A 12,806-nucleotide genomic window follows, 5' to 3' on the forward strand; every position below is an offset into this window, starting at 1 on the left:
GTGTCAAGACAATCTCCTGAACTCCAAACTGAATGTCAGAATGGGAAAGAAAGGTGATTTAAGCAATTTTGAGCGTGGCATGGTTGTTGGTGCCAAACGGGCCGGTCTGAGTATTTCACAATCTGCTCAGTTACTGGTATTTTCACGCACAACCATTTCTAGGGTTTACAAAGAATGGTATGAAAAGGGCAAAACATCCAGTATGCGGCAGTCCTGTGGGCGAAAATGCCTTGTTGATGCTAGAGGTCAGAGGAGAATGGGCCGACTGATTCAAGCTGATAGAAGAGCAACTTTGACTGAAATAAACACTCGTTACAACCGAGGTATGCAGCAAAGCATCTGTGAAGCCACAACACGCACAACTTTGAGGCGGATGGGCTACAACAGCAGAAGACCCCACCGGGTACCACTCATCTCCACTACAAATAGGAAAAAGAGGCTACAATTTGCACGAGCTCACCAAAATTGGACAGCTGATGAGTCTCGATTTCTGTTGAGACATTCAGATGGTAGAGTCAGAATTTGGCGTAAACAGAATGAGAACATGGATCCATCATGCCTTGTTACTACTGTGCAGGCTGGTGGTGGTGGTGTAATGGTGTGGGGGATGTATTCTTGGCACACTTTAGGCCCCTTAGTGCCAATTGGGCATCGTTTAAATGCCACGGCCTACCTGAGCATTGTTTCTGACCATGTCCATCCCTTTATGACCACCATGTACCTATCCTCTGATGGCTACTTCCAGCAGGATAATGCACCATGTCACAAAGCTCGAATCATTTCAAATTGGTTTCTTGAACTTGACAATGAGTTCACTGTACTAAAATGGCCCCCACAGTCACCTGGGGCCTCATTTATAAAACTTGGCGTAGGATTTGCGTCAGAAGTGGCGTACGGATGAAACATAGGACGTGCGTACGCACAGAAATATTCGGATTTATAAAACCGTGCGCACGCACATCCTACGCAGTTTTCCCTTAATAAATCACAATCAATTCTAAATGTAGCGCAGCTTTTGCGGCTTCAGGTCACGCCCATAGTTGCCCATAAATAGACCGTGAAACGCCCACAAGTTAATATTCATCGATTGCGAAATCATGGTAAACACAGAGGAAAACCAAGGAACGTAACTTCACTCACGCGCAAGCGTGAAGCGCATGATCAGCCATTGTGCGTCATCTTTTTTTACAGTCTATGGTCATTACACATTGTGATGGCATCATGGCATTTTATTACCATCCATTTGATTGCATCTGACAAGCTACAGATGTGGTATGAGGATGAATTGCATAACATGCTAATATTATTGCAGAACATATTTATATCTTTTTGCAAATATGTGTTAATTTGCATTTCTGTTCTAATCTTCATTTGATTTTGTTTGTTTTACACTGCAGATCGATCAAACGGGTGTTCGTGTAGGCTGTTAATTGTAAGACTTGCTTTAAGTCCTCATGTTATTTATGAGAGGCAGTATTGCCATTTCTTTTACACAACGATCTACAGTTTCACACACTTTCACGTGTTTCTTCCATCTGCCGACGGTGTCGCCATTTCTCATTTTACCCGTTTTTGTGCGTACGCCTGGGTCAGAGCTTGCGTGAAGGACCGCATATTTTCCCGTCAAGTTTGCTTTCTATAAATACCAATTATTGCGTAGAGAGTGGCGTACGCCTTCTTTTGTGCGTACGCAACGTTTATAAATGAGGCCCCAGATCTCAACCCAATAGAGCATCTTTGGGATGTGGTGGAACGGGAGCTTCGTGCCCTGGATGTGCATCCCACAAATCTCCATCAACTGCAAGATGCTATCCTATCAATATGAGCCAACATTTCTAAAGAATGCTTTCAGCACCTTGTTGAATCAATGCCACGTAGAATTAAGGCAATTCTGAAGGCGAAAGGGGGTCAAACACAGTATTAGTATGGTGTTCCTAATAATCCTTTAGGTGAGTGTATATTGCTCTATTAAGCACCAACACTTCAAAATAATTATATTTTAAACTAGACTTCTCAGTAATTCTGAAGATATTAATATAAATTACAGCAACATCTCCCCCTTTGCGTTTCAGACGAGGCTCATGTTTATAACAGTTATCTTGCGGGGTGGACTCATTTAAAGTAATATAATCGTTTAATTTTAGCTAGGTTTCTGTCAAACACAGCACATCTAGATTATTATCTGAAATCATATCATTAACAATGAGTGCTTTTGAAGTAAGCGATCGAATATTCAGCAACCCAAGCTTTATTATTACTCATTTGTATTATATCTGTCTTTTATTTGTTGAACATCAATTAAATTTTTACCCTTGAATGGGTTTAGGAGTTTTTTTGTATTTCCTAATTCTGGGAACAGACACAGTCTCTATATGATGATATCTAGGTGAAAGAGGCTCTATGTGCTGGGATTTATCTGACCTGGGTGACGTGAGACCGCTAGCAGACGGTCGGTTTAGCCAGTATTATTATTGCAAGTGACTTAAGATGTTTTGTTTTTTTCAGTTCATAATCAATTAGCATTAATCTGCAACTTCTACAATCCAACATAACAATTTTAAAGTTCTGAGCTTCATTTCACTAAGTTTTCTTTCTACCACTGTGATTTTCAGGTGCTGAAGATGAACAAGATGATCAGGAGTGTCTGAGGATTGCTCTGATCAGGAAGACAGGAAATGGGAAGAGTGCAACAGGAAACAGTATTCTGGGAAGAGATGAGTTTGTCAGTGAATTAAGACTAGATTCAGTCACGACAGTTTGTGAAAAGAGAGTTGGTGAAGTTGATGGTCGACCAGTAACTGTTGTTGATACTCCAGAGGGTTGTTCCATAAAACAAGATTAGAATACAAGCCAGGCTTATTTTGGTTAGTCAGACTTATTGTCGGTGGATTCTGTTTCATAAAGCAAACTTAAAATAGTTCAAACTCAGTTACTCTGGCAACTTATACTGGGAAACTAGCCTGGTCCAGGGCAGGCTAACTGTCAGGCTAAGCCTCAGTTGTTACACAGATCCTCTAACACTGACCGACAGGAACACAGTGATATTACCACTGACACTCTCTCATACCATTATTGGACTTTATTAACCACTATTAGTCCAAAAATAAGTACACAGTATACAGTAAATCAACTTATATAAGGCTACAATGATAAATTAGACAATATAGACCTATATATCTATATATATACTGTGTATATATATATACACTGCTCAAAAAAATAAAGGGAACACTTTTTAATCAGAATAGCATCAAGTCAGTTAAACTCCTGGGATATTGATCTGGTCAGTTAAGTAACAGAGGGGGTTGGTAATCAGTTGGTAATCAACCCTAACCCCCCCCATATGTATGTGTATGTGTAGTGTTTGGTGTAAATGTATATATGAATATGAACATTTATACATAAAGTGTTATGGGGGGTGTTAGTTGTAATTAGTAGTAATAGTTGTTTTTGTTGATTATTTGATGTTTGTGATAGGTTGAAACCATTTGTGATTGATGTTTGTCAAAATAAACCTTCTAATACACACATTGCTTGGTTTCCCTATTCCACCTATGTAGAAAACCTTGTGAGTTTTAGTACCCTCATAGCACAGTGTTGCCCTGAGGCAACGAACAAAAAACCACAGTTTTAGTATATAAATAAAAACAAAATAAATCTTTCAACAATCAAACATACTTCCTTACATACTGATACACATGCATATATTTTTTTAATAAAACAATATATTAACTTAAACATGTTAAAAAGTGATATTTATCTTACTAATTGGTGGCACTCTGTAGCATGTGGTTTTGCTTCATTAAAGCACAGCTCCACCCCCCCAAAAAAGATCACACCCACTTCAGCCCCTTATTTCATTGAACAGACATGTCAGGTGATATTATACATTAAAAAAAAATTATATAAAAAAATTAAGGGGGCGGTGTGAGGTCCAAAAATGTGGTTTGTTGCCTGAGGGCAACACCATGCCATAGAGGGTTAACCTAATAAAAAAATATTGACTGATAAAGCCTACTGTTATATTATCTGTGCGTATACATAATATAGATTTTAATAGCTTGGTGCTCTTTAAAATTGTTTTTGCATTGTTAAAAGTTTGGTGCATAGGACGACCTATATCCACGATCGCTCTCCATGGGTCTGACCGAAGAAGAGCGCTTTGCAATCTCCATTACGCATCATACCTGGGCTGCATTTTCCGATAACGTTACTCTTAGCGCGCTACGAAGACTCTTAAGATATAACTTAACTAAAGGTATACTACCACTAAAGGTTTACCATTGCTAGGCGTCTTCAGGGCTATCATCTACTCGCGAGGCAGAGGCGCTGGCGCCCTCCTAGCAACGGCGCTGTTTTTGGTAAAACATGATTTTGACGACTTCATTAAGTTTTGTTTTGTAGAAAACTCTTTTTAAAAGATTTTCGTTTTGTATAAATTGTACCTTAATTTTGATCAATGTTTTATCAACAAATTGCCTGTATTTATTAAATAAGAAGCAAATATATAGGCAATGTAATAAGGCGCCATGCAGCACAACTTGCATTTCACGTGAACTGGAGGGCGCCGAAACTCAGCTTGTGCCTCACAGATTTGAGAAATATAGACTATATATTACAGAAAGCTTGAAATGTCTACTTTTAAACGAAAATATTCAAACCAAAATAAATAGGCTACTCTCTGATTATCCATATGAAATGTGCATTTCTCTTTGCAGCGACACAGAAAACACCAGTTTATTACTAAACAAATAAATGTCTCCTTGCTAATTTAGACACATTCATAATCATTACTTTAACCGGTTCTTTGTGGCAAGCTTTATGCGTGCATGCGGTCATAACGCTTATTATCCTGTACCAGCCTATTTAAGTAGCCTAATTAATATAAAGGGGCGATTTGTCCACAAATGGCTTAAATGAACAACTACTAGTCGACTAGAAAAAAAAATTAGTCGAAGGCAGCCCTTATTCCACATATTTTCGAACCAGCAGCAGGCCATTCTGGGTTGAGCGAGCGACCCTGCGGAATGAGCGAGCGGAGCGGGATATTCAGAAATGCGCTCTCCACTCATGAGCTCTGATCGGAACAAACCCAAACCACTGTCTGCTGAACTTGCGCAGAAACATCAAAATAGACATAGCCAGCTTTTTAATAACTAAACATTTAGACTATTTTAGGATTAAAAAAATATTTTTCTAAATTATGAGCTTATTGACGATTTTTTTATAATTCTTGAGAAAATTAGAATATATTAATTTATTATTTATTTTTTTTGTTTGTTTTGGGTGCGCCGAAAACTAACGCCTTGCCTGGCCCCCACAGAAGAAAATTTTGAAAAATAACCCCTGAAATGATGACTTCTGGTGAATATTGTGGAAATTAATTGATACATTTATATATATTTCATACATTATAGCATATTATAATACAACTTATTAGGCCTATATATTTATTGAATAGCAAAGTAGGCCTAATCAATATAGCCTACAAGACTGAACCACATAGATGTGAAATATAAAGGCTATCATTTTTACATTTCCCGCTGTTGTCACTTGTCGTCATCGTTGCTACGATACGTGACTCACAATGACTGAAACGACCAATTAAAAGGGGATTCTCTGATGATGTTCCAAGATGTTAAAAACGCTATACGCTGATCATACAAACAGGGGGAGAAATTAGCAGTGTTGGGCAAGTTACTTCGAAACTGTAATGCGTTATTTATTACTTGTTACTGTCATTTCAAAGTAAGGGTGTCACGATTTCGATTTTAAATCGAAATCGATCGAAATTAATGCTCAATCTCGATTATCGAATCAAAAAATGGAATCGTCGATGCATGAAAATATTGTCTGATATTAAACCGGTCCGTGGCGCAAAAAAGGTTGGAGATCGTTGTGCTAGGGTTAATGCAGCAGTTAGGATTAGAGGGCCTAAAAGGCTCAGGAAGCATCTAGAGCCACGAAACTCGCGGGCCTGATTTGGGGGCCCGTGGCGGTCATCCGTGACAAATCTCAAGGTTCTGCGACCTTTTGACCCCATTTGGTGCCTGTTTTCTAAATGTCCCACCTGCAACTTATTCTACTAGGCTGTTGGTGGCCAATTAGCGTGAAAAAAGGTTAAAGGGACACAGAACTCTGGACATAGTATGTCTCTCCGAGATGTATGTGTCAGTGTCGGGCCTATCGGGCGTTTCCGTCAAGCCGTTTTGCTGAAACACATACTTAGAACCGTCCTAAAACCATGAAATCCAGGATCTAGAACCGGGGGCCCCTGGACAACCAGCGTGTCAAATTTGGGGTCGCTGTGACCTTTTGACCCCTTTTGGCCCCTGTTTATTTGACGCCAGACGTGCAACTTATTCTACTAGGCTGTTGGTGGCCAATTAGGGCGAAAAAAGGTCAAAGGGACACGGAACTCTGGACACCATCCACAGGGCCCGTGACGAAACGCATATGTCAGTTTCGTGACAATCGGACCTTTCTGTCCACCCTTCACGAAGCACATGGTCAAATGAATGGTTGGCCTCTTGCACTCATAGACAGACATAACCTCTTGAAAGGTCAAACTGAACCAAAGTGAGGAGAAATTTGCACTGCAAAAAGAACTCTGCGATCCAGGATCTAGAACCGAGGGCCCCTCGACTACCACAATGCCAAATTTGGAGTCGCTGCGACCTTTCAACCCCTGTATTTCCGGCCGCCCATGTGCAACTTATTCAGTTCAAACTTCACAGGCACTTCCAGGTCAAGGGGGTCTTTTTTGGCCAAACAAGCATACGTGGACACGGAACTCTAGAACCCGTCCCCGGGGCCCGTGACGGGACGTACAGTATGTGTCAATTTTGGGGCAATCGGACCAACATCCACGAAGTACCTATGAAATCGCATTGAATAAGTTGCACGTGTCACTGGACCTCGTTCGGCCCCTGGAGGTGCTAGGGGCCCGAAACTTCATAGAAAGCTGCGTCACATGGCCCCCGAAAACATACAGAGAGGTGAACGTCTACACACACAAAAAAAAAACACTTGTTGCCCAATGTCCACAGAACACCTATGAAAATCAATGTGAGCAAAGGATAAAGTCACTCCCCCTATTTCTACTCCAAATTAAAGGTCACTACATAGCATTTAATATTCAACAATATTATTGATCTGCCTATTTAGGGTGGGCGATGATGCAATTTTCTTCTAGAAACAAACGTTGTATTATTTTCATGTTATCAATGTGAAGCTGCTTTGATACAATCTGTATTGTAAAAAGCGCTTTATAAATAAAGGTGACTTGACTTGACTTGACATAGCAAATGATTTGTAAAGACAAAATTGTCTGGCTTTTAGTGCTAACACTTATTTAGAATAATAATTTTGTATGATTTAGATATTATTTATGTAATTATTTTAATCGATCACACACAAATTTTAGTTTATCAATTATTTTTAGGCACAGTTTAAAGGAATATATTTATAAAGGTAATATAAATACGCTTTAGAATCAACAGATTAAGCAATAAAATGACTAAAAGTTAAATTCTCGCAATACCTTTATCTCTTAACTTTTTCTTTGAGTTTTCCTCTTTCATAGACAGCTATTTTCTTCTTGCTGTGTAAATTTGTTAAAATTCTTAATATTTTTCAATCTAGTAATATTCTGCAGAAGAAAGAATTGAATCGCACTGCTTCTCTCGCGAGAAATGAATCGCGGTTTCACTCTTTCTCAGCCTGTGATTGGCTGTTCGCTACTGATGTCACAGCTAAACTCAGGATCAAAGCCTGAATTGACAGAGAGAGTTGATGATCGGCATCATTGTACCAACAAAGCCTGGTTGGATTGGTTTGGTTTTGTCAACTCAAAACTAATGCTGCAACCCTGAGTTTGTTCAACTACCATCGTGGTACAGGCGTGTGTGTGCGTGTGCGTGTGTGTGTGTGTGTGTCACCACACTGCACTGCCCTCTTCAGGAAGCTCTGAACATGGAGGAACATGTAGTGAATACCTCTTTTATTGATGAAACAATTATTTATATATTGAGGTATGCAAATATATCAGTGCAGCTTTTGGTGGTCAGGAGTTATTGACCCGTCGATTCCCAGATGTTTTGCTGTTGTAATGATAACAGTAGTGAATAAATAGTAAGATAGCGGTTCCGTTCACACTAGAAGCGAACCATGAAGCCCACCTCTTCAAGTGGACCAGAGCATGGTTACTGAACAACAGCCTACATCTAAGCCAACAGCAGAGTACACATCCAAACTACAACAATAACCACACACACACACAATCATGTTGTTCCAATCATTTTCAGAGCGATTTTATCCAGCGGTGGAATAATAAAAACATTGACAACCAATTGGAATCAATCCTGCTTTAAAGAGCTTGAGCATTTATATTTTTCACTGACATCTTATGTGATATTGCACTTGTATTGTTTTCTATGTTATTGGTATACATTGTGGATTCTGTTTTATTTTTTTTTTATTTTTTTTTTTATGTTTTGGTGCGATATGTCTTCGCTATTTATCTAATAATTTCTTCTCTATTGTGATTTTTGACTATTCTATATTATGTAGCCAGGTGATTGTCACATGACTAACTAGAACGATGGCTGTGTCCCAAAGTGAAGGCTGCGTCCTCCGAAGGACACGTCCTTCTAAGGACCCAGCCTACACAGCCTTCCCAGCCGTCGAAGGACGCTCCGAGTCTAGCCTTCGTGGGATTGTAATTGCCACCAGGTGTTCCCCATTATGCTGTCGCCTAGCAACGCTGCAATAGGAGAGCTGCCATCATACGTGGCATCTATTAAAAACAAAAATGGAGCAAGACTACTACATCATTTTATTTTTTTTATTTTATGTTTTACTGGAGGAGATGGTGGGAATGTTTTATCCCAGGCGCCGCCGGGTGATGTATCTCCGGCTTTGTCAAGACCGTGGCCAGGTAAAGTAAACTGGTTTGCTGCATCCCAATTCAGAAGTTGCGTCCTTAATTGCTGGAGTACACAAGTTGAGACTGTACTTGAGTCATGTTATGATAGGCTACTTATGAACATACAAAATACACATAAAGCTGTTCAAATGTTTAGTTATAGGCTAAGTTACCTTACGATTACGAAGATGCGATTTTTATGTATTTTATTCTCTTGATCATGGTGATCTTATTCAGGCATGTTTCCAGCGTGCTTTGTTTTAACGCAGTCGAAGCATAAAACACAAAACAATAAATAAACACAGTGAAATATACCTCTTAAATAAATACAGTGAAATATACCTCTTTTATATATATATATATATATATATATATATATATATATATGTATATATATATATATATATATATATATAAGAAGATATATACCTTATATAAGGTAGGCTACTCCCGCTCGCCTTCGGATGCAGCCTTTTATATGGCATGCATCTGTATAGCAACAATTCCTTCAAATTGTGCTCGTTTCATTTTCAAAATAACCTGTGGTGGACTGTAAGCAAGTACATTCGTTAAGTATTCACATACAAATGTGAAGTAATGAGGGGTTTTTTTCTCTTTCACAGGACAGCAACACTACAAAACCATGGTATTTTACAATATGATAAATTGTTCTATAGTAAACTACTCAACAGTAAATTACTTTAAATATAACAACCTTCAACATATTCAGCATTAAAATGCAACATACACTGCTTTATGCAGAATACTTAACTGTACTTTTACTCTTCATATCTTAAGTAAATTAAATACAAGTATGCAAGATAACACTTGTACATTAGTAAGGTTTTAAATAAAATTTCCCCAATGTGCCATTAATACTTACTAAAAATAGTTTAAGTATCACTATATCTTACAACAATTACTTTGTCACAACTTTAAACAATCTCTCTTTGTTTGTTTCTCTAAATCAGACCAGACCCCTGTACTGCAGGATAAACCTGAATGTCCCAGTGCTGGACAGGTTTTTTAATGACCGTGACACACGACCTGATTTTCGGCTGAGCAGGGAGGCCCTGAGAGTGCTGCTGGACCTGTTGAGAAGTGACCGGCAACACGGATGGGGTTCCACAATAGAGACCCTGGTGTTTCTTTTCTGGCTGGCATGTGATACATCCTACAGGGTCGTCTCCAGAGCATTTGATATGCCTCGTTCCACTGTCCACCGCATTGTCCACCGGGTCGCTGAGGAGGTGGTGGCCATCCGCCACCAGGTCATTCGGTTCCCCAACACCCCAGAGGAGCTGGAGGCAGTTTGCCGTGGGTTTGCAGGGCTGGCCAGACACAGAGCTTTCTTGAAAGCTGCAGGAGCAATCGACGGCTGCCATGTCTGCATCAAGCCTCCAAGCGGCCCTGATGGTCAGAGCTACAGGAACAGGAAACTGTTCCCATCCATCATCCTGCAGCCTGTTTGTGACCATCAGGGCCGCTTCATTGACACCTACGTGGGCTGGCCCGGGTCAGTGCATGACGCACGAGTGCTCCACAACAGCCCACTGTACAGGAGGTCAGTGTACCCTCCTCCAGGGCACTTCATCCTCGCAGACGGAGGGTACCCATGTCTCCAACACCCACTCCCCCTCATCACTCCCTACAAGAGGCCAGTACGAGGTGTGGGAGCCCAGCGCTTTAATCTCCATCATTCCAGGGCACGCTCCATTATAGAGCGTGCTTTTGGGATGATGAAGACCAGGTTCAGGGCCATCTTCCTGCAAGCGCTGGAGGTGCACCACACCTTTGTACCTCATGTAAGTTAAATGAAAAATACATTTGCAAAAAACATAATTAACTTCTTTCTTACAGACCATATAATTTTTTGTTTTGTTTTTTCATTTCAGGTCATCACAGCCTGTGCCATCCTCCACAACATCTGCCTTGGGGTTGGTGACATCATGGCCCCGGAGGATGAGCATGAGGAGGATGAGCATGAGGATGAGGGGGAGCATGTTTTGGAGACGGTCAGTGGGGCTCCCTGGCGTGACCAGCTCTCTGCAGAGGTGTCTGCCCTGGAGGAGGTTCCCATTGACCATGATTACTTGTAACAGGCAAGTCAGAGAACTTTAAAGCTATAATGGCCAAAACCTAAAATTAATGTACATAGAATGGGTTTACATGTTGAAATTTTTGATGATTTGATTTGAGGATGAGAATTTATTTTATTCTTCCCTCTTTTTGAAATGATCTCAGTGAGATAGCAGCCGTCGATTGAGTCAGCGCTGCAAACCTGCTGTTAGACAATGCAGTGGACAGTGGAAATATGCAGTCAAACACTCTGGAGACCATCCTAGATGATGTCCCACCCACCGGCAGAGAGGCATTACCAGGGTCTATTGTGGAGCCCACCCAGGTCCAGCATCTCCTCCAGGGTCTCCCTGCTCAGCTGAAATCTTCATTTATGTACTGTTCATTTAAATTGTTGTCAGATGATATTTAAGTTATGCCGTAAATGGTTATTTATTATTTATAAAAAGTTATCTAATTATTTATTTTTTCCAAATGTTATTATTGTATAAAATATTGTTTGTTTTCAAATTGCCTGTCAAACCTGTCATTAAAAAAATAAGCAATGTCAAGAACTGTTCCTTTTTATTTCATATCCCAACACATCACATTATTTAAAAAACAATGCACAGAAATGGAACAAAAATAATGTTTATTATTCATTTTAAATAAGCTGTACACAAGTTTGAAATAAAATACATCATTTATTATAACTTAGATTACAAAAATAAACTGTACAAAACTTAAGTTTCCTCTTTCCATTTAATGTAAATAAAAAAATCCTCTTTTATATACACATAAAAAAAAACTAAAAAAAAACTATTTCTCCACCATACGCTCAAGAAGCACAAACAGCCTGTCCATCCTCTCCCTGCTCTCTCGAGCTCTCCTCTCCTCTGCCTCCCTTTGCAGAGCCATGTCCTCTCTAATGAGGTCCAGCATCTCCTCCTCATAGTCCCGCTTTCTCTGTGCGGGTGCTGGTGGTGCTGCTGCTTCGGGTGCTGGTGCTCCTGCTGCGGGTTCTGGTGCTGGTGCTGCGGCGGGTGCTGGTTCTGGCTCCTCCTCACTGTGGCCACCCACTGCTGAACTTGACCCTGGTCTGTCCTCAGGGATTGAGGCGATGAGGACAGGGGGATTGGGACAAACCAGGGCCACGTTTCAGCAGTGGGTTCCCCACCCACTCCCTCTCCTGTCCCAGGACACTTGCAATCCTAAGGCAGAGCAAATTAACCATGGCTTGTTAACAACAACAGCACAATACATTTCAGCAAAGATATGTATTGTATTTTGTTTTTAAGTTGTCCCATTTTTTTTTTTTTGCCTGCATGGGGGTTATCTTCTTATTGCTCAAATCAAGGTTTTGGATAGTAATGAATCAAGTGTTACTACATCTTTATAAAGGAACTACTAATTATTTGGATCAGTATTCTAAAGTGAAGATCATGGGAACACACTAGTAATGACTAAAGTGTTACCAAATCTATTGGAAGGAATTACTATTCAAAATCTTACAAAAATCTCAAAAGCTTACAATGACTTCAGTCAATATTAGGTAGTTATCATGTTTTTCACTTTAGATACTGATCCAAATAATTAGTAGTTCCTTTAGAATGATGTAGTAATACTTGAGTCATTACTAGTGGGTTACCATTACCTTTTATTATAAATTGTGCATTATTCATGTTAATTATGAACCTGTAGATAGTAGTTCTCTGGGAGGTATGAAAAAAATAGTAGTTATTGATTAGCTAATAATGAACAACTACATTCATCTGAGCGTGATTACTTACTAATTCGTTAATCAGAGTTTCTTGTTAGTTAA

General features: G+C 39.8%; 2 protein-coding genes across 3 annotated transcripts in view; both read left to right on the plus strand.

The window, feature by feature from the left end:
• The window catches only part of LOC308690689 (uncharacterized protein), a 33,672-nt gene extending 30,139 nt beyond the window's left edge, over window positions 1–3,533 (plus strand). For both annotated transcript variants that reach the window (XM_081365329.1, XM_081365330.1), the window contains one exon: window positions 2,613–3,533. In XM_081365329.1, the coding sequence (XP_081221455.1) occupies window positions 2,613–2,619 (7 nt within the window). In that variant the 3' untranslated portion in view covers window positions 2,620–3,533. The remainder of the gene's footprint in view (window positions 1–2,612) is intronic.
• A 5,069-nt stretch (window positions 3,534–8,602) lies between these two features.
• Window positions 8,603–11,025, plus strand: LOC308687294 (putative nuclease HARBI1; the record flags this gene model as incomplete). The annotated part of the gene is made up of 3 exons (XM_081359707.1): window positions 8,603–8,719; window positions 9,898–10,731; window positions 10,822–11,025. 3 exons carry the CDS (start codon window positions 8,603–8,605, stop codon window positions 11,023–11,025), a joined length of 1,155 nt encoding a protein of 384 aa, XP_081215833.1.
• Window positions 11,026–12,806: the final 1,781 nt, after the last annotated feature.

This window comes from Scardinius erythrophthalmus (genome assembly GCF_964197995.2).
Source record: "Scardinius erythrophthalmus genome assembly, chromosome: 1".
Taxonomy (NCBI): domain Eukaryota; kingdom Metazoa; phylum Chordata; class Actinopteri; order Cypriniformes; family Leuciscidae; genus Scardinius; species Scardinius erythrophthalmus.